This window comes from Hemitrygon akajei, chromosome 18, assembly GCF_048418815.1.
Source record: "Hemitrygon akajei chromosome 18, sHemAka1.3, whole genome shotgun sequence".
NCBI classification, from domain to species: Eukaryota; Metazoa; Chordata; class Chondrichthyes; order Myliobatiformes; family Dasyatidae; genus Hemitrygon; species Hemitrygon akajei.
The window spans coordinates 46106696-46133030 of record NC_133141.1 but is presented as its reverse complement, the minus strand read 5'-3'; the positions used below and the strand labels follow the sequence as shown (position 1 = coordinate 46133030).

The following is a 26335-nucleotide window of genomic DNA, read 5'->3' as shown; positions in this document are numbered from 1 at the left end:
AGGATGCAATCACCGATAGCATTGTATGAAGGCAGTCCATTATCTAAACTAGGTGTCTGCGCTAATTTTGTTCATTGTGTACAGTGCCTGAATTCCTTCATTGATAACTATTAGGAACTAATACAGATTCATAGTACTGTTGTACAATTGGTAGTGTTCTAATTTGTTCTGTATTTCATTTAAATACAAATTTGATACTCATTCTATCTTTTTAACTACAGTATTCCAATGAATTGGGGTAGATGTTTGATTGGGCCAAAATGTACTGGTTTCAATATATCCCAATTAACCAGAATCCACTGTAATTTAAAATATGAAATTAACTTTGCATGAAAGTTGAAGATTTATGTGTCCATCAATTTAATTGATAAATTTCCAAGATCATTCATCAAGTCATTATGAAGCTTCATGTATGATCTTGGGCTGTATTATTTTTTGTGACTACATTTTTCTGCTTTTCTAACTAGAGAACCATAGAACATTACAGCACAGAAACAGGCCCTTCGGTCCTTCTTGGCTGTGGCAAACCATTTTTCTGCCTAGTCCCACTGACCTGCACCTGGACCATATCCCTCCATACCCCTCTCATCCATATACCTGTCCAAGTTTTTCTTAAATGTTAAAAGTGAGCCTGCAGTTACCACTTCATCTGGCAGCGCATTCCACACTCCCCCCACTCTGTGTGAAGAAGCCCCCCCTAATGTTCCCCTTAAACTTTCTCCCCTTCACCCTTAACCCATATCCTCTGGTTTTTTTCTCCCCTAGTCTCAGTGGAAAAAGCCTGCTTGCATTCACTCTATCTATACCTATCATAATTTTATATACCTCTATCGAATCTCCCCTCATTCTTCTATGCATCAGGGAATAAAGTCCTAACCTATTCAACCTTTCTCTGTAACTCAGTTTCCCAAGTCCCGGCAACATCCTTGTAAACCTTCTCTGCACTCTTTCAACCTTATTAATATCCTTCCTGTAATTAGTTGACCAAAACTGCTCACAATACTCCAAATTCGTCCTCACCAATGTCTTATACAACCTCACCGTAACATTCCAACTCTTATACTCAATACTTTGATTTATAAAGGCCAATGTACCAAAAGCTCTCTTTACTACCCTATCTACCTGTGACACCACTTATAGATAGATAGATAGATAGATACTTTATTCATCCCCATGGGGAAATTCAACTTTTTTTCCAATGTCCCATACACTTGTTGTAGCAAAACTAATTACATACAATACTTAACTCAGTAAAAAATATGATATGCATCTAAATCACTATCTCAAAAAGCATTAATAGCTTTTAAAAAGTTCTTAAGTCCTGGCGGTAGAATTGTAAAGCCTAATGGCATTGGGGAGTATTGACCTCTTCATCCTGTCTGAGGAGCATTGCATCGATAGTAACCTGTCGCTGAAACTGCTTCTCTGTCTCTGGATGGTGCTATGTAGAGGATGTTCAGAGTTATTCGTAATTGACCGTAGCCTACTCAGCGCCCTTCGCTCAGCTACCGATGTTAAACTCTCGAGTACTTTGCCCACGACAGAGCCCGCCTTCCTTACCAGCTTATATAGGGAATTATGCATCTGTATTCCCAGATCCCTGTGTTCTACTGCACTCCTCAGTGTCCTACCATTTACCTTGTATGTTCTACCTTGGTTTGTCCTTCTAAAGTGCAACACCTCACACTTGTCTGCATTAAACTCCATTTGCCATTTTTCAGCCCATTTTTCCAGCTGGTCCAAATCCCTCTGCAAGCTTTGAAAACCTTCCTCACTGTCCATTATATCTCCAATCTTCGTATCATCAGCAAATTTGCTGATCCTATTTACCACATTATTATCCAGATCATTGATATAGATGACAAGTAACAATGGACCCAGCACTGATCCCTGTGGCACACCACTAGTCACAGGCCTCCACTCAGAGAAGCAATCCTCCACTACCACTCTCTGGCTTCTCCCATTGAGCCAATGTGTAATCCAATTTACTACCTCACCATGTGTACCTAGTGACTGAATCTTCCGAACTAACCTCCCATGCGGGAACTGTCTGTGCTGTGTTTGACTGTTGGTAGTATATTTTGTTGTTTGACTCTGAAGGAATGCCATTTTGTTTTGCTGTATACACATGTATGGTTGAATGACAATTTAACTTGAACTTGCCTATTCAACACTTCAGTTACCAGACCTCTCACAACAGACCAACAATGCTATAAAATTTAACACTAATTAGATGGGCACTAAGCAATCCATGCCAGTTTTCCATCAGTCCGATCATATGTCCATTGATAGTGTAGTGTCTTCATGGTAACAAATGACTTTTCCAGTACATTTATCCCGCCTGACAACCAGCTCAGTACATCAATGTTTTTCAAGACCCAAGTTCACATTTAAGAAAAAAAAAATTCAAAGGAAATGTGAATAGAAGTCTTGGAAACAGATAAAGGTATATCAGGCAGAGTGAATGAGAAATACCAAAGAGGACTCATTGGATTAAACAGTAGTTGCTAATTTACCCAATTATTGCTCTCCAGAGTAGCTGTAATCTCAAATTGTGATCTGAACATTAAATAAAAATGCAGGAATATAATAGCTATTTCTTTCATCCAATTTATTGTATCAGACTATTGGCTTTCATTGGCTTCTTGCCCTGTGACTCTTTTGTCTTCACCTATTTTGAAGGAATGACTTTTGTGTGAATACGATCCAATGTATGTTCAGGTTACCCAAACCAATTTATTCTTCCCAAAAAGAAATAGCAGCAAGTAACCTATTAATTGGTGGCATATCAGCAATTAATTACACATTTCCTTTGACATTAAATTTTTGCAAGGCACACTCACATGGTTCTCAAAACTGTTGTCAAGCTGCAAAAAGAGGTATGGGAGCAGGTGACCATAAAGGTAGCTCTTAAGGGGATAGAGAGGCAGAGGCTTTAAGTGTTGAGTTCAAGGGCCATGGTGACTAATAGCAGAACTACCACTGATAAAGTGATTAAATTCAATGTTGATCAATGGGCTGTGCGGGAATTTGCATATGAATAAGAATTCTTAAGTGTAAGTGTTGCTTAAATGAAAATCAATGTAGGGCAATAAATTTCAGCTCTTTAAACAGAACTTTGTACTAATTAGAACAGGGAACAGTTGTTGCTTAACATCTACATCTTAGTTTTCTACAGAGAAAAAGGTATAATAAACAACCAACTCTTCATGCCTACATTGATATCCATGAAATTCTTGGCTGAACTTTTACTTTAACACCAATACAAAGTGCAAAGTAAATTTATTATCAAAGTACATGCATGCCACTATATGCTACCATGAGATTCATTTTCTTGTAGGCATTCACAGTAAATAAAGAAACAATAGAATCAATAAAAAAACTACATACAACAGAGATGAACTGACAACCAATGTGCAAAAGACAGCAATTGTACACATAAAATATTGAAAACATGAATTGTAGAGTCATATTCCTGGTTACCCCCATATCCCTTAATATCTCAAAATCTATTACTCTGCCTCGAACATATTGAGCAACAAGCTTCCACAAGCTTCTTGGGTGTTCAGTGCCAATGATTCACTAGCTTCTGTGTGCAGAATTACTTTTTCTTATCTACCCTGAACAGCTGCTGGTTTTTAAGGTTGTGGCCCCTAGCTGCAGATAGCTAGAAGAAATATCAGCTTCACTTCGACCCAGTCAGGTCCTGAAGGAGTTTTGTTTCCATGAGAGAACCTCTTTGTTGTAAACTAAGGAAGCCCAGATTGTCTGTCCTCTCCTTACTGAACAAATCCACCAGCTCAGAAATGATTCTGGTAAATCCTTGCTGCGCTCCTTCTATGGCAAGCCTGAGATTTGCAGGGTAGGAAGCAAAGAGATCTATACTAAATACCTGATGGATTCTCACCAAGGCCCCATATAAATGGAGCAAGACATCACCACCCTTGTATTCAAATCTTATTGCTATAGATGTCAGCATAACGTGTGTCTTTCTAGTTGCTTGTCAAACATGCATGTTAGTTTTCATTGTTCCATGTATAGGGCATCCAAATCCCATGACTACATCACTACTTTTAAAAATGCTCACCTTTATTTTTTGATAAATTGCCTCATTGTATTCTGCCATGCTCTTGCCATTGAATAAGCTGGTCTTAATCTCACAAAACTTATCTACATCCTCCTCAAAGCCAACACTGCCACTTAGCTTGGCATCTGCAGCAAACTTGAATTTGCACCTCTAGTCCAAATCATTTTAAACAGCATTTTGAACTCCCAATAATGTACCCACACCAAAAATAAATCTCCAGCCTTGTTCCTCCTCCTCATTTTTGTCTGCAACAACTCAGATGTTAGTCAGACATCACTCCCACCTAGCTCTAGATCATCCTGGAAATAGTCCATCAGCTTCTTCTTCTTATGGTGTCCACGGACAGTCTATACATGGCCCAGCTAGAACTGGACACATTTTTGCGCCTTGTTGTTGAATTCGGCAAGATCTGCAACAGTACAGGGTTCCTCTAGCGATGGGCATTGCAGGAGATGTTGCATAGTTTGTAGCTCAGTTCCACGTTCACAAGTTGACGGGCTGGTTGTATATCCTCATTTGCTTAGTGACACCTTTGAACGACCTACACCAGTCCTAAGTCTGTTAAGGCACTTCCAGGTTGCCCAGTTGCAATTAGCTCCTGGGGGAAGGCTTTCATCCGGTGAAATTTCCATCGTTGGGGGTTGTTTGAGACTGGCGAGCCGGTCTTTCCACAAGGCGATACGGGCTTCAGATGGGGTTGATTGTAATGGAACAACACTGTTCATGAAGCTCTTCCTTGATTTTAGGCGGTTGGGTGTAGGCGTATGACCATGTAGAGGGTGCCTCTCGTCTGATGTTTGACGGAGTCGTTCTTTCTTGCTGGCTACCGTTCTTCTTATATCGGGGGAGCGATACCAGCCAGGATATATAGGCTGTTGGTGTTTGTTGGTTTTAAACAACCTGTGATAAGTCTGCAGCTTGCATTCAGAAAGGCATCCATCTTCTTAGCATGAGTAGATCTTTCCCATGCAGGGCAGGCACATTCGGCAGCAGAATAGCAAAGAGCAAGTGCACTGGCTCGCAGTGTTTTCGAGCTTGCTCCCCACTTTGTGTTAGTGAGCTTGTTCAGGATGTTGTTTCGTGTGCTCACTTTTGCCTTTGTCTTATTGATGTGGTTCTTGAAAGTGAGGCATCTGTCAAGGGAGACTCCTAAGTAGACAGGGTGCTCGCGATGCGTCAGCGTTGCTCCACACCAGGTCACTTTAAACTGTTGTTTGGCTTCACGGTTCCTGAGGTGGAATGCACAAACTTGTGTCTGTAATGGGTTTGTGCGAAGGTGGTTTTCTTCATAGTAGGATGTTAGTCCCTCCAAGGCCTCAGAAAGCGTTTTCTCCACTGTGTTACAATCAGTGCTTTGGGCAGTGATGCACAAGTCATCAGCATATATAAAACGGTGTGTGACATCATCTATAGGTTGGTCATTCGTGTAGATGTTGTACAGCAGCGGTACAAGCACACTTCCCCAAGGAAGGCCATTCTTCTGAATACGCCACCTGCTGCGCTTCCCACCTCGTTCAACACAGAACCGGCGACTCTGAAGCATGCTTTCTAACAGCTCTGTTAATATCTTTTGTCATCTCTAGGATCTTGCAGAGGAGACCTCTGTGGTTCAGTATATCGTAAGCTGCTGACAAGTCTACAGAAACAGCACCTGTTACCATCCCTTGCTCAAAACCATCTTCAATATATTGTGTGAGGTTAAGCAATTGGTTTGTTGTTGATTTGCCAGGGTGAAAACCTGCTTGCTCTGGAATGATCTTCTCATCTAGAGTTGGTGCTATCCTATTGAGTATCAGGCGTTCAAACAGCTTATTGATGTGGCAAAGCAGTGAGACTGGCCAAAAACTCTTTTAGGATCTGAGGGATCTTTTCCGGGCTTTAATAGTGCTATTACATGTGACTTCTGCCAAATATTAGGTAGCTTATGTGTTGCCAGACAGTGGTTGAACAATTGTAGGAGTTATTTCTTTGCTTGCTGTCTAAAATGCTTTATCTGCTCCAATGCTACGTTGTCAAGACCAATTGCTTTCCCATGTTTTAGACTAGATATACAAATTTCCAGCTCTTCCGTGGTGAATGGTCCAGTGAAGCCAGGGTCATTGCTGTACTGCTTCCTATCTAGTTGTGCTCTTGGTTGTTTCTTGTTGGTTTTTCCATTTAGGAGCAGCTCATGTGCAACTTGGTTCGCGGACACATTGGGATGTTGGGCAGCTTTCTTGGGATCGCCTCCAAGTTGGCGTATGAGAGACCATGCCTTCTTGTTGGTTTTTGTAAGATCTGTTGTCTCTATCAAGGTGTTCCAGGTGTTTTGACGCTCTTGAGAGATATTTAACATCACCCTCTCACCGGCAGTTATTGTTTCCTCTGAGAAGGGGTCAGATTCAAACATTGAGACATACTCCCTGTAGAGTTCAGCATTCTCTTTGGTGAGACCAGAGATGTAGTGTGTTCCACAACCTCGGGGGATCTTCCTTTTGGCTGTTTTCTGGTCAGCTTTTGCAAACAGGTTGTAGTGCTCAGGTAGTGGTTTAATAAGTTTAACCTCATGGTCAAGTGCTCTTGTGAACCCATTCCAATTGGCCTTCTTGTGGTTAAAGCGCCTTTTGAATGGTACGACAGTTGGTAACCCTGCTGCATTTATCTGAATACCAATAGGACGGTGCTGTGTCTGTGGTAATGCGTCTGTGACAAGCTTCTTGCAGAGGCCAGCGATGTCGTTGCGGACAATGGCGAGATCTGGGTTATAATGCACTTCCAGCGGGCACTGTGGAAGGAGGCTGGCAGTTTAGGATCATGGATGACACTAAGCTGGTTAGCATCCATCCATTCTTCGACTGCTTCTCCATCGTTGTTAGACTCCTTGTACCCCCATTGGGTACTGTGGCTATTAAAGTCTCCAATGATGATCTGTAGTTTACTGTGCAGGTTGGATACAGGGTTGGAGAAGCTGAAAACTGTGCCCGGTGACTTGTACACTGAGGTCACTACTACTTTGCTTGGCTCTACAGTTAGATTTTCGATGTTGTCCTCCTCTGTTTTAGAAGTGGCTTTTACGACTGAACCAGCTCTAACAAATACAGCACTGCCGTATTTTCGATGAGGTCTTTCAGTAACCAGGGACGTTCCTGATATTTTTGGGCAGTTGTTTTCGTTTCCTCTGTGTGTCTTCTGTAGGCAGAGGACATCACACTGCAACTCGTTGCATAATGTAGCGAGGATGTTTTGTTTAGCTGCAGAGAATCTTTCAAAGTTAGCAGATATAACAGTCAATGCTGATCTTGAAAAAGACCCGTGTTTCTGACATCCATGACCTCTGTCTTCAGGCATGATCAAACCAAAGGTACAAAAATGTTGAATACACTACTTGCTGCGTGTGGTGGTGGTAGAATTGGTTGAAACAGGGCCGTGACGTGAACGCTTCTACCTTGGCCCCATCCATCAGCTAAGAACGTCAAATGAAAGCTGAGATCATTGTGCCATAAGAACACAGTCTTCGTACTCTTTCAGCCATATCAACATGGGAGACACACCACAAATTGGCCTTGTCAAATGTCCATATGCTGTATCTAAGTTAACACACACTTTTTTTATTGGTGGTTGTCAGACCAACAAAAAGGTGCATTACCACCACCTACTGAGCTGGAGTGTTCGGCAGATTCAGAAGAGTGGTCCTAACATCTACCACTACCCCCCCCCCCAAGAAGAAATAATACTAATAAGGATAATAATAACTTCACAAATGTATAAAACACCAAATGCTATTGACTTGAATTGTATTTGATTGGACGAAGAGTCTCGGCCCGAAACGTTGACCGCTTATTTCAATGGATGCTGCCCAACCTGCTGAGTTCATCCAGCTTTTGTACGTGTTGATTTAAAAATCCCAACAAGTTTGAAGAAATTAAATACTCATGTTTCTCTCATACTTCTTGCCCATACTCCACCAAGCTATCCAAAGTAACAATATTGTTATATATTGTCTACTGTAACAATATTGTTTCCCAGGGTCTGCTTTCTCTCCCACTCACATGCTCTATGTTCCAATATGAGACTGTTCTGGAAGCTGACACTATCTACAGTCGCCTGGTACATTTAAACACTGTGGCATTTTACCCAGTATGGCTAAGTCTATGCCAAGTAATTATAACTTCCTCCCTTCTGGGTGGTCCTCTCCTGCAAAGTGAAGTAACCTTTTTCTGAATTCCATATAAATGCCTCCCCTTCAATTGTGTGTCCTACAATCCAGTCAGATTGAGAGAACATAACCTTTAATTAAAACCTTTGCCTCCCCCTTACTTAGTGGGATGGGAACATTAATAGCACTGACCTTCAGAGATTGTTTAGCCAACCTGTCAACTATTTCATTTCCTTCCACCCCTACTTGAGCTGTGATCTACAAAAAGCATACTTCCACTCCCAAACACTGCAACTGGTAAAATGTTTGTTAAACTTCCAACAAAATGTCTGGACCACTATTGGACACCCCCACCTTAAGACTACACAATGCGGAGAAGGAATCACAACAGACAATAACACAGTTAGGCTGTGCATCCTCTATCCACTGCAGTGCAAGGGTTGCCACTATTTCAATAGTATAAACTGAAAGCTCATTAGATAACCATTTTCTATTTGACACCTGAAATTCGGGGACTGTGGTAAACTATGTATACCTGTCTGGACACGCCCCTCTGCTGACTGCTCCTGTGGCTCCTCCCACAGACCCCTGTATAAAGGCGATTGGAGGCACTGCCCCTTGCTCAGTCTCCAGGATGTTGTGTGGTGGTCTCTTGCTGCTAATAAAAGCCTATCGTTCACCTCCCGTCTCCGAGAGTTATTGATGGTGCTTCAGGGACATAGACTGCTGCACTGGTGTTATGAGACACTGGGTCTTTAGAGCCATCTGTAAACACTGGAACCATTCTATAATATTGATGATACACATAGAATCACCACCTCTTCTGTTACACACCAGGCACATTCTGACAGCCTCTCCTGAAGAGTGGAATCTACCCTAGGTAAAGGAAATAGCCCGGGAGGAGTAATGGATAAAACCACACTAGGAGCATAGGTCAAACTAGACAGAGCCACGTTCTGTCTGATGATTTCCTTCACACCCAAAACTGAAATCTTGACGTTCCCAACGATCTTTCGATGTATTCTTAGTTGGATAATCATCCTCATGACCACTGAGGTGTACCAATAATTCACGGCTACCAGCAATCATCACAAATACAATGGCATCTGATCCATTTCCACTCGCAGAGCAGAAAATGGAGAAGACCTACCACGACCACAACACAGACATAAATCCTGGGCTTCAATAACATCCAGCTATTTCAACACACTCGCTTCTCAGTGAGATAGTTCTGGCTTTCATCCCAGTCAATTACTGAACTAATTGATTTCTATTGAGAGCAGCTGATGTCAGTATAGATGCAATAAAAAGGGTCAGAAAAATAAAGCCAAACATACTTTCTAATTCTTACTTTCCAATCCACTAATGGAAAGGTGAATCAATAAATTAAAAAATAACATAACTGAAAAAAGTTCTTAACTTTTGCAGGACAGAGTTAATACTTTGTAACAAGCCTTTGCATACATGTTTGAACAAGACTGCAAGTTAGTAAAAAAAATTACTGCCAATATCCACCTGCTTAAGTGAATGGGTAGAGAACTAAAAGGTGGCAGCTTTGGAATGGTGATGATATCTTTAAAGACTTGGTCTCTTAAAAGGAAAAAAAAATGAGGAGAAAATGTATGGATTTTTTTTTTGAAGCATTCACCGTCAATATAGCTGGACCGAACACCTTCTCATGCTCAGATACAAACATTACACTTTCTGTTCAGTTTACAGAATGGCTTGGATTTATGTCTCATGAGCATGGAAACAACTCGTCACGTCAGTCTGTATGTTAACAGTCCTGGCACAGGAACTGTTCTGAGGGCTTCTGTTGGTAATGCTAATATTATGAGCTGGGGTTTTTCCCCCAGTTACCTGATTCATACAAAAAAAATGTGCATCGTGGCTAAGGCTACCATGTGTATTTAGTTGACAAATGTCTGCTCATTAACACATTCTTTTTTGATCTGCATCCTCTGTTGCAGGAGTCTCACTGAATTAAACAATAGTATCCTCAATCGTGAAAGGTCTGCCCTCCAGCTTCAATGCGACCATGCCAGCTCTGTCTACTGCAGCAGGTATATAAAAAAACATTCCTTTTGTGAAAACTCTGGTAAAACAATTTCAACTGTTGTACATTTCTCCTTTAAAATAAACCTAATTTTTAATGCAAGGTTTTTTTAAGACAACTATTTTGCCTAAACCTTCAACCAGAAGTTGAGCTGTGCAATAATATAGCAAAATGGAACAAATATTCTAAATGTAATATAAAAGCAGTTAATCAGTTTGAATGATAACCCAACAGCAAATGGTAACACTCTGACATAGGAATAAAGGAGTTATTCAGCAGCATCTATGGAGAGTGCAAAGTAAAGTCAAGGTTTCCAAATAATGTTTTTTTTTATCCTGACCTGCTGAGTATTTCCTGTAAATTTTATGCTTATTCGTTTAGAGTTTGGTACACTTGATACTTGTATCCTTATAATTATGAACTTGCTGTGTTACCACTGCAAAGGAGATTAGAAAGGTAAGCCTGTATCTGAAATAGAGCAAACTGTGTTGCTTTCAATACGTGACCTGTAAATTTATGGAAGCACATGCCTCTTTCCAAAATTAAGAAATCCCAATCTTCGTTCTGCAGATGATCAGTCATACAATCAACTATCTCAGTAAACAAGAATAATGGTAGTAAACAGATGAGAAGATCCCATGTGGGAAAATCATTGGGCTGAAACTGAGTCGACAGAGCCAGTGCACCATGCTGAGGTGTGCAACATCCATTAGCTTTGTAATTATTTCCAACATAATATATCAAGTTCCCATTTTGGCTGCTATCTGCATACATGCAGCTTTAAAAAAACTGTTTGGTCATGAGATGTGGACGTCATTGGCAAAGCCAGCTTTTATTAACCTTCAAATGAAAGGCTTGCTGAACCATTTCAGAGCGAATGTGAAGAGTCATCCGTTTTAGCAGCTGTTCAGTAATATTTAAGAATTGCAGATTGGTTTTCTTAAATATTATGGACCAATTAGATTTTTAATATAGCAATTCACACACTCATGATCAACATTACTGATACTAGATTATTAATTTTGTATTTTTCTTATTGACCAAGTTCAGATCAGAATGGTACCCGGATCACTGAAGCACTGCGTATAGAACATAGGATAGTACAGCACCGCAGCAAGATCTTCAGCCCACAATGTCTGCACTAAACATGATGCCAAATTAAACCACTTTCATCTGTCTGTATATGATCCATATGCCCCCATTCCTTGCATATACATATGTCTAACAGCCTCTTAAACACACTGTTAATCTCCCATCAATCTCTAGTGCTCTAGAGAAAAGCTTGTTCTTAGAGCTCATACCCTCTAATCCAGGCAACATCCTGGCAAACCTCTTCTGTACCCTTTCCAAAGCCTCCACGTTCTTCCTGTAAAGGAGCTCCACTACATGGTATACCACTGTGCTGCCCTCAAACACAAATGCATGCATTTTAATTAAGTGTATCTTTTAAAAAATAAAGAAAAAGATTAACAGGAACTGTTATAGCTGAGAATGTGGACTTTACCTTTCTTTGATGTGCCAAAATGTTAAGATTAACTTTATTTATTGCGTGTATATCAAAACGCTTAGTGAAATGCATTGCTTTGCATCAAATCAAATCAGTGAGGATTCTGCTGGGCAGCCCGCAAGTGTCGCCGCGCTTCTGGTGCCAACATAGCATGCCCACAACTCACTAACGCTAACCTTTATGTCTTTGGAATATGGGAGGAAACTGGAGCACCGAGAAGAAACCTTTGCAGAGAACATACAAAATCCTTACAGAGAGCAGTGGAAATTGAACGTCACCATGCCAATGTCTAAGCAATTGCAGTCAGTTCATATCCTCTAATTCAAACAACATTTTGATAAATCTCTTCTGTACCCTTTGTAAAGCCTCAACATTCTTCCTTTAAACAGGGAGGAAAGCAACAAACAATATGGTGGTTTGGGCAAGAGGTTCTGCCCGTACTGACATAAATTGGAGCAGAAAGATGGAGTGTATAAATGGTGAACTCCTGAGATATGTGCTGGAGAGCTGGAAAGCCAGTCCTTCTAGCGCAAACTGACTGCCTCAAAAAGGCGTCATCCATCATTAAGGACCCCTACCACCATGGAGGAGGAACAGGAGCCTGAAGACAGTTACTCAATGCTTTAGGGACAGCCATCAGATTTCTGAATGGAAAAGAACCTGTGTGCACTACCACAATATTTTTTACTCTCTTTTTCCGCTACTTATTTAATTTTTTAATGTATTTCTTTTTGTAATTTATAGCTTTTTATTATGTATTGCAATCTACTGCTGCCACAAAGCAACAATATCATGACATATGCCAGTAATACGAAACCTGATTCTAATTCTGATCCAGCATTACTGCAGTATCTCCACTCTAACACTTGGACTTTATTGATAACATAAAGCTCAGCATAAAGTCTGCTAAATAATTGCAGATGTCTAAAACTTTTATTAAAATAAACTTTCAGATTTTTATCATCTATTAAAATTGCAACCAATGGAAATGTGGCCAACATTACAAAGCCGATGCGTCAGATGCTCCAGCAGATATCATGATTACCAACATGAACAGAAAAAGCGAAATTAAGACAGTTATCTAGGGTTCACAGTAATTATTCCAAATTTATGAGTAAAGTCAAGGTAAAAGAATGTTTCACTTCATACATAAAGTACACACAAATTTGCTTCTGTATTGATGCAGAATAAAGATTACATCAGCTACCTTGAGAGGAAAAAATTATCATGACTGCAACTGTCCCATTTTGACTAAACAGTGGCTTGATCTGCTAAAATGAAAATGATCAAATTTTCAATATTGAGAAATTTAGAATGGTAACTTTCAAGCACTCGATGTCTGCAATTTCAAACTTAGATATTTTCCAAACAATTACTTTAATATGTAATTAGTATTATACACTAGCAAACAAATTTTAAGTTCAGAATACATTTTAAAAATAGTATTTGATGCAAGCTTGCTCAAAACTATTAAAAGATAATATTTTAAAGAACCATAAGCAAGTTTTAAAGTTCAAAAGTAAATTTATTATCAAAGTACATGCTGCTTTAAAATAATTGTTATGTGCAGATTGATTAACACATTACAATGAGGACTGTACTTCAAAAGGACATCCCTGAAGCACGTCCCTGGAGAATTCTGAGGCAGAACATGTAAAATTGCAAGTTTGTTGGCTTAAATGTCCCCCCCTCCTCCACCCCCCCTGCAAACAATAATTGAAACAAACCACTCTTCAATAAAGTTAATGTGAAACAGTCATTATCTTGAAGATGTATATCTAATGCTAGCTTTTGATATAAATCAGTAATTTCTTTCTACATCTTCTTATTAGTAACTTGAGGCTCGTGAGAGAAGTAACTAATTAGCATGCTAAATGCCTTTGACTGTTTTGAACAAGGGCACTGTTGGCCCACTGGGAAATGATATAGGTCTATGCAATTATGATTACAACTGCAGTTGCATCACTGTAACTGTAAGCAATGGCAATGTCATAGTGCATGATGTTTTCTCATTATGACAGTTATCAGCATAACTTTTATATATTCTGAAGAAGGGTGTAATTTTAATTATATCTTCTTTGCTAAAGACCAAATTTCATTACCGCAAGTGAAGTATTTCAGACATTTGATCTGATGCAGCAAATTTGTGGTCAGTTATAGTTAAAACAAAGCTGAAATTAAAATGGAAGCATTGTTTGATTCAAACTGTGATTTTAAACTATCTAATTTTGGATGCATATTTAGGTTATAAATTCCCAACATATTTTAAAAAATGATAAAAGTGCAACAGCATGTTGTAAACTCAGCTAGAAATTAATATTTTCATGTGCTTCATAACAAACTTGAATTCATATAGGATTTTTCACATATGCAGGATATATTCAATGCATTGTCATCATTATTGCCATGTGACAGCCCAAGTTTATACAGCAAGTTCTCATGAAGTTCTTCAATCTAAAACAGTAGCTCTGTTTAACTCTCCACCAGATTCAGTCTGACCTACTGAGTATTTCCAGCACTCTCTGTTTTTTTTAATTTTATACACAGTAAGATCTTGCAAACACCATTGAAATAAATCATGGATAATCCACTTTAATAATATTGATTGAAAACTAAATGTTGGGTGTAAAACAAGGGTATCAGTGTCCCTTTTAAGTGATTTAGTCTATGGTGAAAAATTGTAGATATTTTAAGAAATATTATCTCGTGTTCTTCATGATCTTAAAGACATTAAAGACATTATCTTATTACATTATCTTACATCATTAAAGACCCCTCACACCTTCTCCATGAACTGTTTGTTCTTCTGCCATCAGGTAAACGTTACAGGAGCATCAAAACTAAAACCACAAGGCTACTAAACAGCTTCCTGTCAGACTGCTAAATAGCTGCTCTACCTGACTCTGCTCTGGACACTCTTAACTTGCACTGGACACTTATAACTTGTTTTTAACTGACATGTGGCTGTTGTGTTTTACTATTTATTGTTATGTTTATTATTTAGTGTTGCGTTTGTTATGTTATGATTGCACTGCTCCTGGGAAACGCTGTCTCATTCTGCCCTGCAGAGCTGATGTACGGTTAGAATGACAATAAAGTTTTTGAATCTTCATAGCATTAATGATGTTATTGTCGCTGCTTTTTTGTGAGGGAGTGGATCGAGGGTTTGATGTTACCATCGCTTTTTTTTTGCAAGGGAGGGGGTTGGGGGTTTGGGGTTTTTTGATATTCCAGCTGCCATTTTCCAAGTGGATGATCTGTTAGTTATTTTATGCGAGGGAGAGGGTGGGGGTTTTGACATTTGTGAGTTTTGCTTTGTTTTCTTTTTTGTTCCGGGGAGAGTTGATGTCAACAACGCCAATGGGTTTTTCTGTATTTCATGGCTAACTAGAGAAGACAAATATCAGAGTTGTATTGAGCCTTTGAACCTTTATTAAGGGATATTATTTAAATAATAAATTAGTTAATTCCACTCAAACAGTCCCACAGGATTGAGGGTGTCTTGCTTTGCCTAAGGACTTAGGCCAATGTGAGAAATGCAGACTCTTTCACTATTAGGGGCAGGAGATACCGTATCTATTAGGGTAGGTATGTGAGTAGTCTGGAAAGTAGTGCTCCCCTACCAATGTTTATACTCGGACTCAGTCTGCTCTGTTGCATGGCTATTTTGAATGAATATAGGCCAGTTTGTCCCAAGAGTCAATTGGAATGTTGTACCTTTTCAAGGAAGCTTTGAGCATATATTTCCTCCATCTGCCTATTAATATCCTTATGTAATATGGCTTAGAACATAGTACCAGTTTTTTGGAGTTTCATGTCAGACATATAAATGCCATGACCTGTTCAACTTAGTCATCTGACTGCAATTAGGGCCTTAATGCAGGGTACATTGGCCTGCGGTGAGAGGACACTAATCCATTCACTGATGAAGTACACAGTAAATTTGAGTTCAGTTATAGTAAAATGTAAAATGAAATTACAATGAAAGTATTCTTTGATTGAAGGTCTTCTTTAAAGTCTATCCACTCTTTTGGGCAGCTCTTCTTTATGTTAGAAGTTGAATTTATAATTATCGATGTGCTAATATGAATTCTGCAGAAATAATGTTGTTGATATTTTTCCAGATCTTTAAGGTGTCTACTGTAAGTGGTCCAAATCCTAGAAATTTATAGGTGAAGGATCACTGCTGCCCAGTAGACCACAAGTTTTGTCTCGGATGTGAGGTCTTGATCTTCAAGTACCCTTTTCTCAATCTATCAAAGCTGTGCTGGCACATTGAGGTTGAAAGTGGATTGCATGTCTCATTATAGAGAGGTGGTTCCAGAGATACAAGAAGTGGGTCATGTTTTCCAGAGTTTTATTGTCAGAAGTATTGAAATTATTGGCTGGTTGGTAGAGATTTTTTGTATTACAGATGTTAAATATGAGGCCTATCTGCCCAAGTGCTTCAGTGAATGAGTCAAGGATGTTTTGGAGCTCGGTCTCCGAGCATGTTAAAGCCATGGAGGTTTAGTCGCTGAGGGACAAGATCTAATTCGGTGAAACAAGGATTGACTTAAAGTGGTGGCAAGAGTACATTTTCAATTCTGAGCAAAAACAAATGTTCCTAAATGCTTAATGAAAAAGGATCAAGAATCCAAAACAGAAACAATAATTCAATAACCCCACAGGTATCATCATGGTATTTACTATGACAGTTCCATGGCACTTAATTGTAGTCTTTTCTCTGACAATCCCACAGTCTATTATTATAGTGTTTTCTATGACAATTGCATAGTGTACTATTGTAGTGTTTTCTAGGACAATCTGATAATATATATATAGTTGTGCTGTTTATGACACAATGCAATAGAGAATTATTATCATTTCATGTTGCAGGATTACATGAGGTGCTAGCTCTTTTGACTGCACAGCTAAGGCCAGATGCGAATCTCACAGCAGAAATTGGCTTCCTTACCGAAGTCTTCAGCGAAAATAGTTTCAACTCACTTATAAAGGTACAGTATTGCAATGCAGATGCACGAAGCATTCACATTTACTGCAACATATAGAATCCCTTCCTAGACCTGGCCTCAGAAGGTCATCAGTTAAAGTGCAATTTGCAGGAATAAATGGAAACCACATTAAAGAGATTGGGTAGACTTGACTGAAAGATTACTGCAGAATAATATTGCTGGCCACATGTTGTGAATTGATCCATAGGATTGGATAGCTTGCAGCCTCACACTTGAGCATGACAAAATGTCAGTTCTTTGCACGGAAGCTGAAACAAATGTTAACTCCAACAGCCTGGATGCCTCTGAAGCTTTTTGTCTAAGAGTAGAATTCACAGGAAAGAGCAAAAGTGGGGTTAACAATCTTCATTTGTATTACAGATTCATCAGAAACTTCAGCAGTACGTCCGGCAAAGTCCATTGCCTGCCGTACACAGTGCAGCAGCTTTAGCCGAGAAGGTGAGTAGCTACAGTCAGAGGCCTAGGTAGTTTCGACCTCTAGTCAAGGCCAGGCATTGATTACGTTGAAAAATAGTTCGACTGTAAGTAACTTTAAGGTAAGTGGAAAAGATCATTTTTAATGCTGGGAAGTAACGCTGTAATAAAAACCGAATACTGGAAACAGGAAAGAGAAACTGAGAAATAATCTGAAATATCAACTGTTTCCATTTCTACAGATGCTGCCTGATGACGTTTGCAGCATTTTCTGGTCTATTTTAATTTCTGCATTTGTTATTTACCAGTGATCAGCGGTTTAGGGGGATGTGAGATGAACCATTCAGTAATGGGATGGCAGGATGGAAGAAACCTGTCTTGCTCTTGTTTTGCACTATTTATTTATTTTTATATATTTCGTAACTTATAGTAATCTTTTATGTGCTGTATCACTGCCACAAAACAACAAAGTTCATGACATATGTCAGTGACAGTAAACCTGATTCTGATTCTAATTCCCTCCCACTCAGCCTGTGCATTTCTGATATCACCCTCTGCGTGTAAACATTTTTCTCCATATCCCCTCTAAACCTCCTTACCTTTACCCTAATCATTGAAAAGCAGGGACTGTCACAACGTTCAAAATGTATTGTAGTATGCACTTGATTCACCTTCAATAACTTAAATGCTATGCTACTGTTCCCATGGTGAAGGTTAAAAATGAAATATTTAAAAATAGACATTGAAATAAGCAGCCATTCGGTAATCTCACTAAAGATTAACCAAACGAGCCATCAACAAACTTTATATTCTTCAGAAGATTAAATCGATGAGCTCCACTTTTGGCAAGTGCAATTAAGTGCTTCGGTAAGTGACACTGTGATGGGTGCACAGGCGTCAATGATTTATGTTTTTAATTCCACTGCTCGTAGTGAGCTAATTAACATAAGGTCAATGTTTGCATTATAGCTGAGCTGTTGATTATTCTCTCGGGAAAACTGTCTTAATTAGTTTTGTCATAAGCAAAATTAGGATAATTAATTACTTTCCTTAAAACTATGCAATTTAACTCGTTCACTATAAATAAACTTCACAATGCTATTGTTTTTATGCTAGTTATTAATTTTAGTATAATCAGTTTTGATGAAAAATTAAGAATATGCCATTAAAGATATCAACAAACCAGGGAAATTATGTGAACATTAAATACTTATTAGTTAATATTAAGATCAAAAGCTGTAAAATCCAGCAATTCCATTACAGCTGATGGCTATTAGACCAGGAATCTAGTAGGAAGCCACTAGCAGGATTACAAACAAATTTGCCTCTTGTTGAGAAATTTTGATGATTAAATTGAGTGATAAGTCAATTCAGCAATTAATAAGAGTGAAAAATGCAGTTGCTGATGGATAGGGCTGGTTTTTGCCACTGTCTAAACTCATCATGTGCAGAAGTTTCTTCAAACTTTGATTCACTCAGAAGTTTAAATCTATAGCAAGCCTGTGATGGTGTATCATAATGTTTAGTAATGCTCAGACTAAGGGAATTGGCTGGTTGGGTCCAATCGCTTTTTATTTTGGTTTTAAATAAGCTTTGAGTACATTCTACTAGTGGATGATGTATCAAAATCAGAGACTAAAATGTGCCTGACCTCATCAGAGAAGGAGCCAATCATAGTTCTGTAACATCTCTCCTTGTATGTATGCATTTTGCTGGACAATTTGCTTTGTTTTCTTCTAATCATTTCCTTCAGATTGGAGAAAAAGTTTAAATTTCTATCCATATAGTTTAGACAGCTATGGTTAAGATAAGAAGGGAAACTAGCATGATGAAAAGGGAGCATACTTTCCCTATCCCACTGATATCTCCTTTGAGCATATTGTTTTCTCTGGACTATCTCCATCCTTACAGGGACAGTTGCTCAATTTCTGTTTGTTACTTTTATGTTAATTAAAATTCTACTAGATATCACACTGGAGTCAAAAGTTCCTGCTGGGTTTTCATAAGAAGACCAAATAAGTTTTCCCACTTACTCAGCCAACTTTGTACTCTACAGCTTTAACAGAGATCACGTCAAGCACAAAAAAAGTAATATTCTTTTAAAAATTACAAGCTGGAATCTGCATGAGGTGATGAGTGGTAGATCAGAACCCTTGTCTGTAGTCCCTGTCGCTTCAGTTTCTAAGAGTAATGCTCAATATAAACTGTTTGAAAGATGGATAAGGATCAGTTTCATTTTAGCTTGTATGTACATCAGCAAGACTGTAGTGTGACTACGTGTGATTCAATGAAACTGAAAGAATGATGAAGACTAAAATGTTAAAATCTAGAAGTTGTGATTAGGCATCACTTAAGAATTAAATAATACATATGTAACATTATTCATTATAACTAAGACTTTACCTTAGATCCATGTTTCTGATTATCTGTAAATTTCCTTTCAAAACTAACTTGGAATCTTTACCCTGTATTGCATACTGCTTGACCCTGTTTGACTTCTACGCACAAACATCACTATCTGTTTATATTACTTCTTTTATAGACTTGAAACTGATTACACTTCCATAAAGAATGCACAAGTGTACTGAAATTGCTATGTACTGATGACTTGTGACACCTTTCAGTGTGTACCATAGCTGGAGTCATTGTAATGTTGTGTCACTTCCAGGCCTATACTGTATGTTGAGCCTTTACTAAGTATGGTCCTAAATATGACCAACAAATGACTTTGCAGAGAATCACTGCATTCCTGATTCCTTTTGTATTAAGATTAATGAGTTTTAGGATGCATTCCTAAAATTTGGCTATAAAATGGTATAGAAATTGCATGATGCTATGTCATAGACTTATTTTTAAAACTCCTTTTAGATAAAAGAGGAGCTGCAAAGTGGACCAAACAACAGTGACATAAGAGAATTGATACATTTACTAGCCAAACCACACCTTCAGGTAAGAATCATGTGTAATGCAGAAGCAACACATTCTATATTTCAATTAAAACACATCCATTTCAACTTTGGATTTTAAATCTGACATCTTGCACTTTAATGCAATTAGTTCCTTGTAGAATCCTAGGGGTATATTCAAGTCACAGGCATATGCCAAAACAAAAGGTTAGAAATTAGGAGGGAGTAGCTGTAGCTCAAAGATCTGGAGCAAGACCTGATATCAATAACATTGATTTCTCTAACTTCTGTTAATGACCCTCCTCCCCTTCTTACCCCATCCCTTATTTATTTATTTCCCCCCTCTTTTTTCTCTCTCTCTGTCCCTCTCACAATCACTCCTTGCCTGCTCTCCATCTCCCTCTGGTGCTCCCCTCCCCCTTTCTTTCTCCCTAGGCCTCCTGCCCCATGATCCTTTCCCTTCTCCAGCTGCGTATCCCTTTTGCCAATCGCCTTTCCAGCTCTTAGCTTCATCCCTCCCCTACCTGTCCTGCTGCGTTCCATCAGCATTTTGTGTGTGTTGTTTGAATTTCCAACATCTGCAGATTTTCTTGTGTCTGGAGCAAGTTGTTAGCTAAGAAGCTGCAGCTTTAAAAATAGCTTTTCTTTCCATGTCTTTGCCAATGGCATTCCCTCAACACCCACAGTGAAAGTTATGGAAGTACATCTCTGGAAAGTAATGAATAATACATTTAAAATCTTGTGATCTTGTGCATTGGAGCCTCCATACCATACTGTGATGCAACCAGTGAATGGTGACATACCAAACACTGCTGAAGTAAGGAACTCAGACATACATAAGCTCTGCTTGCAACTTATCATCAGTTCTCAGTTAGAAGCTAAAAAAGAAGTCAACATGCTAGAAATATTCAACAGACCAGGTAGCATCCACCGAAACGGAGGCAAAGCTAATACTCCAGGACACCACTAACCATAAAAGGTGGAGGGGCCGGTGACATCACCTTTCACAAAAATGAACATTTATTAGAAGGATTGCAATCAAAAGCTGGGGCCACCTGTATACCAAGTATGTATCACATAGTTTTGGCTGGTATGGTACAGGTTGGTTGACCAACACAAATGGGTGTTTTCCCATTTGTTCAAATAATCATGAAAGTTTTAGGTCCCAGTTGTGTTTATAGTCAGATAATGACCAAAGGCCTGTACTTAGTTGATTTTTTGATCTGCAAACTGTTTTTCAAGTTTAGTGATAACCATTCTGGATGAAGAGCCTAAGGGAAAGGAGTTGGAGTAGTGCATTTACCCTGCTGAGTAGATGTAACATTCTCACAAATCGACATTCCTGTCCAGGCACTTCAGGTGTCTTTCCTTTAGGGAATAAATGCCACAAAGGGCAAACTTCCTGCTCACTTCTCGGTAAATGCAGCATTTCTAACTCTCTGCCTCTCTCTTACATGTTTCTCCGACACACAAAACCACACACAATCGTTGCAGCACGATTCTACAGTTTGTATCGTAATTTAAACCCCAGGAACTCAAATCAAGCAATTATTAATTATTAATCACCCAATGATACCTGAGAGGACGGTCCGATTACAGAGTTGGAGCTATTCTATGCTATCCATTGTAATCATACAACTTATCTAATTCATCTTTAGATCTTTTACAATAAGTATCATTGCTGATTGTCAGTGATCACCATAAGACTGATGCACAATATATTAAATGTTAATGGTGGGACACAATCAATGTAACTTAGTCAACTCAATCAATAATTTCAGATTCTGAAATGAAAGTGCTGATAGCATTTATAAAAACTGTAAAATATTTGGAAGAGTTTGTTCACTTTGTGATCTCCAAGTTTGGAACACATTGGTGAGGATCTAGAAATGCTGCTGTATCTGATACAAAAGCAAATTTTGTTGAACATTCACAGGCTGTACTCTCAGCACATGATACGATTGCACGCAAGGCCTTTGGTCCAGTTCTACCACCAATGCCAGATGATCTGGAAGTTGAGGATGAGGAGGAATCGATGAAGATTGTCCATCTTGTGAAAAACAAAGAACCATTGGTATTCAGAATTAATATTTAAACTTTAATTGACATAAGTTGTTTCAATTCAATCCCAGGATATAGACCTGGCTGATCACGACCAGCCTTACTTGCCATCCATCAACTCGGGAGCCAGTGATGAGGGAGGGGGGATCGTCGCTTTGCTGCTGCTTATGCGTGGGAGGGGGGAGTTGCGGGGGCTTCAGGGTTCTAACATTTAACTGTCGTTCATTCTTTGGGGCACTCCTCTGTTTTCGTGGATGGTTGCGAAGAAAAATCATTTCAGGATGTATATCGTATACATTTCTCTGACATTAAATGTACCTTTGAAACATTGGTGGCACTGTAATTGCATTTCCTTCCCTGAGGGAGACGAATGAACTATTTGGGTTTTAATGACAATCAGGTACAAAATTAACTAACAACAGCTTATTTAAGTAAATTTCTTTATACAAGTAGATAGTTTAATTGTTCTAATTAAAATCCAAGCCCAGAATAAATGTTCACAATAACTTTGGATCTATATCTTGGAAAATTAAATTCATGAAGACTGGTGCAAACCAGCACATTACTATTCCCATCCCATCAAATTTATCCTGTTACTTTTACATGTCACAGTAGCTTCCTCTATATTCTGCAACAAATCTGGATGAAAGATCATGCTGAATAATTAACTATACTTAATAATTCAACTGTAATAATTTATATCAATGTTTAATGCATCTGAAAGTGCAGATGGAAGATAACAGATGTGAATGATATACTAAATAAGAACATTATTGCATTTTACCTTGAGAAAGCAGTCCTTAAAAAGAAGCCAAAATAGTACAGTTTTAATTCAATGGAGTGATTAAAAACCTGCAGTTTAAAATGTCATTACACTTGACATTGCTAAGCATTGATTTAGACAACTTTTTTTCTGCAAGGCTAATGTAGTAGGGAGCACGGGAATTGGATGTGTGAAAAATTGGTTCAAGAAAATGAGGGCTTACTTTCTCATTGGGCAGTTAGTAGAGCTGCTACCTCACAGTGCCAGAGACCTGGGTTGGATCTTGACCTTGGGTACTCTCTGTGTGGAGTTTGCATGTTCTCCCTGTGACCATGTGGGTGGTCCAGCTTCCTCCCACATCCCAAAGCCATATGGGTTGGTATGCTAATCAGCTCTTGTAAATTGTTCCCAGTGTGTAGGTGAACGGCTAAATCTAGGGGGAGTGTTAATGAGAGTAAAATGAGATTAGAATTAGTGTTGATGGTTGGCATGGGTTTGGTAGGCCGAAGGACCTGTATCCATGCGGTATCTCTATGACTCTGTATGATACATAGCACATTGAAATGGCTGAAACTATCTTTTTTTTTCCTTAAGAAAGTCCAAAGCAAAACTCTTTCATAGCAGACTAGGATAACAATTAAATTAGCAGCAATCAGTATACACTGCAGTACAGATTGCTTACATTTTACTTGTATTTAATTGGTCTGAGGACAGGTGAAATGATTATAACTAAGAGCATTAAGAACTCTGCCATGGACAGTTCCAAGCCTGGCTGTGAAAGGAGGAGGGTTGGGCATGGAGCGAGCAACCCCATCCCATTAAAAACCCAGAGCTACAGAAATGCCAAGAGAAGCTCCAAATACCTCAGCCCTGGGAAAGGAAGAACTTTCGCCTCAAAGACATATGAAGTCATGTGGTGAAAGTGGAAGCCATAGGGCCAGTCAGCCTTCAGCCCAGGACAGAGGGCTTTGATGAGCTGCTGTCGGTGGCATATGCCCCAGTAGGGGTGATGGGCTTACGAAGAAGAAGAGCATTAAGAGCATTATCAAAGAATGGCAAAAAACTGAGACTGAAGTGGTTATTTTTTGTGGCATGTGTTAAAATATAATTATATTTGAAGATATCATCATTCTTTTGAAAGATCTTAATATTCTGATAGATGTTAATGCTTAAAGCACTATATGATATTGATGGTTTAAGCTTAAATTTCAAATTTCTTTGCTCAGACTTTCAACTTAATAAACAAATTTACCCATTGTCAGAATAAGTTCTTTGTACCTGTCATGCCACATTGTGGCTAAACCAGGGCAATGATTAGCTGATTGAAAGAAATATAGGAATTAGAAAAACAAGGTAAAATGCCGGAACAAACTTCAACCCTTGTCGTTTAAAGCAACTATTTTTCAACAACAGGGCGCGACAATTAGGAAGAATGAGCAAACAGGTGCGATTGTTGTGGCTCGGATCATGCGAGGAGGAGCAGCAGACCGTAGTGGTATGTTTTTTCTCACTGTAATGACGGTTGCTATTCTCCTTAGGCAAATATCAGTAGAATAGTACAGCGAAGAAGGATGCCATTTGGCCCGACTTACCCAAACTGGCACAATGGAAGATCTGTCCAATTTGTGCAACGTATCTCGATAAGTGCTTCCCCTTCAAGCCTTTAACCAACTTCTCTTTGGTTACCTGCCACAATTAGAGAATGGTGCTCTGTAAATACAGAACCAAGGGAAGGGTTTGTATTTCTTTCACCATGTTCACATGGTATCGCTGATGCAAATCCGGGACAGTGGAGCAGCTTGCAACAAGATAACTGAGGGTGTGACTGGGAGTGTGGAATATGTCCAGGTTATTTAGGGCCAGGACATGCCAATGCAGATGAGTGGAAAGTATTGCCCAAAGCATTTAGTCAAGGAAGCACTTGAGCTTAGGCGAAGGTGGAGCTGATTTAAGGGATTACTCAGTCCGTGGGCAATATTTAACGTACCATAATACTAGAAAGTTTACCACGTGTCAGAAAAGTGGGAGTACCATCCTGTTGTATTAGATTAGGGATCTGTTATTGTACAAAATTCCAACTACTTTCCGATTAACTGTTTTTCCATCCTCAGAGAGAAGAAGATGTCTTCACCTTTCGATTCTCTAAATTCTCACTTCCTCCAGTCATTGCTCATCACTTTTGCCTTTCCCTCCATCTCACGATCTCCAGCTTCTTTTAATTTGTTTATTTGTTTCTCTGCAAACTTTGCACTTTCTTCCTCTCTAGGTCAGGGAGACTGATAGTTGTAGAACAAAAAAAATCCTCATTTTGCCTTTGATAAATTCCACATATTCTACCAACTTAGAAGTGATCTTCACTGGCATTGAAACTAATGTCCAATAATAATAACCAAATATGGTTCTTTGGAGCTCACCATAGTAATTTTGACTAATTGACAGCAATTCTTTGTGCAGTGCAGAACTTTACTTGCAGTTGTTCATAACACACTGCTTTTGATTAATTTATAAAGGACATAGGCAGTAACTGGAAGTGTATTATTGAACTAAAAGAGCAGTATTGAAGAATTTTATACCCCTTTTTGTTTTCTGATCTTTAAATGCCAGGGATGTTTGCACAGTTCCCAGCATAGAGATCAAACTTAAACCTCTTGACTAAGTTGCTAGTTTTCACATGTGAGTCAGCACAGTGACTGTTAGTAAGTATGTTGGACAGTTTCATAGCTGTGCCTAAAATTATACACACAAAAATTAGAGGAACAGCACCTCATATTGCATGTGGGTAGTCTCCAAACTGGTGTACTGAATGTCAAATTTTCAACCTTCCCGTAACTGCTCCCACTTTGTCGCTTTTCCCAAATTCTTTCTCTCTCCTCCAAATCCAACTGACCTCCATCACCCTGTGTTTTCTGCCTCTGCATCCCCCTGTCACACATACCTCCTACCATTTCCCTTCCCACTTCCTTCTTCAAGCTTCATCGTCCTCTCCAATCAGATTCCATCATCTTCCACACTTTGTCATTTCCACCTATCACCTTCAACCTTCTGAGATCATTCCCACTTTCTCCCCCTCTCATCTGCCGATCACTTGACAAGACATGCTCTATCCCTTCCCTCCATCTTTTTAGACTGACTATCTTCTCTCTTTCTATTAAGAGTCTCATCCTAAAACATCGACTGTCCATTTCCCTCCATAGATGCTGCCTGACTCGCTAAATTTGGTGCATTTTGTGTTCTCCATTCTCTATTTGAAGTCTCTTGTAGAATCATGCTTTCTGGCATTAGGAGAGCCCTAGAATAAGATACGTCAAAATCAAATAAAACTTTATTTATCCTGAAGAAAATTATTGTTGCAAGGTTGTTCAGTCGGAAATCTATACTTTAAAATACAAAA

The 26335-nt window shown here is 39.0% G+C and overlaps 1 protein-coding gene across 5 annotated transcripts in view; it reads left to right on the top strand.

Moving 5' to 3' along the window:
• Positions 1-26335, top strand: part of LOC140741423 (MAGUK p55 subfamily member 3-like) — an 80337-nt gene that overhangs the window by 13231 nt on the left and 40771 nt on the right. For all 5 annotated transcript variants that reach the window (XM_073071599.1, XM_073071598.1, XM_073071601.1 and 2 more), the window contains exons 2-7: positions 10193-10285; positions 16664-16782; positions 17161-17238; positions 20083-20163; positions 22057-22194; positions 24358-24439. In XM_073071599.1, coding sequence (XP_072927700.1) covers positions 10261-10285; positions 16664-16782; positions 17161-17238; positions 20083-20163; positions 22057-22194; positions 24358-24439 — 523 coding nt within the window. In that variant the 5' untranslated portion in view covers positions 10193-10260. The remainder of the gene's footprint in view (positions 1-10192; positions 10286-16663; positions 16783-17160; positions 17239-20082; positions 20164-22056; positions 22195-24357; positions 24440-26335) is intronic.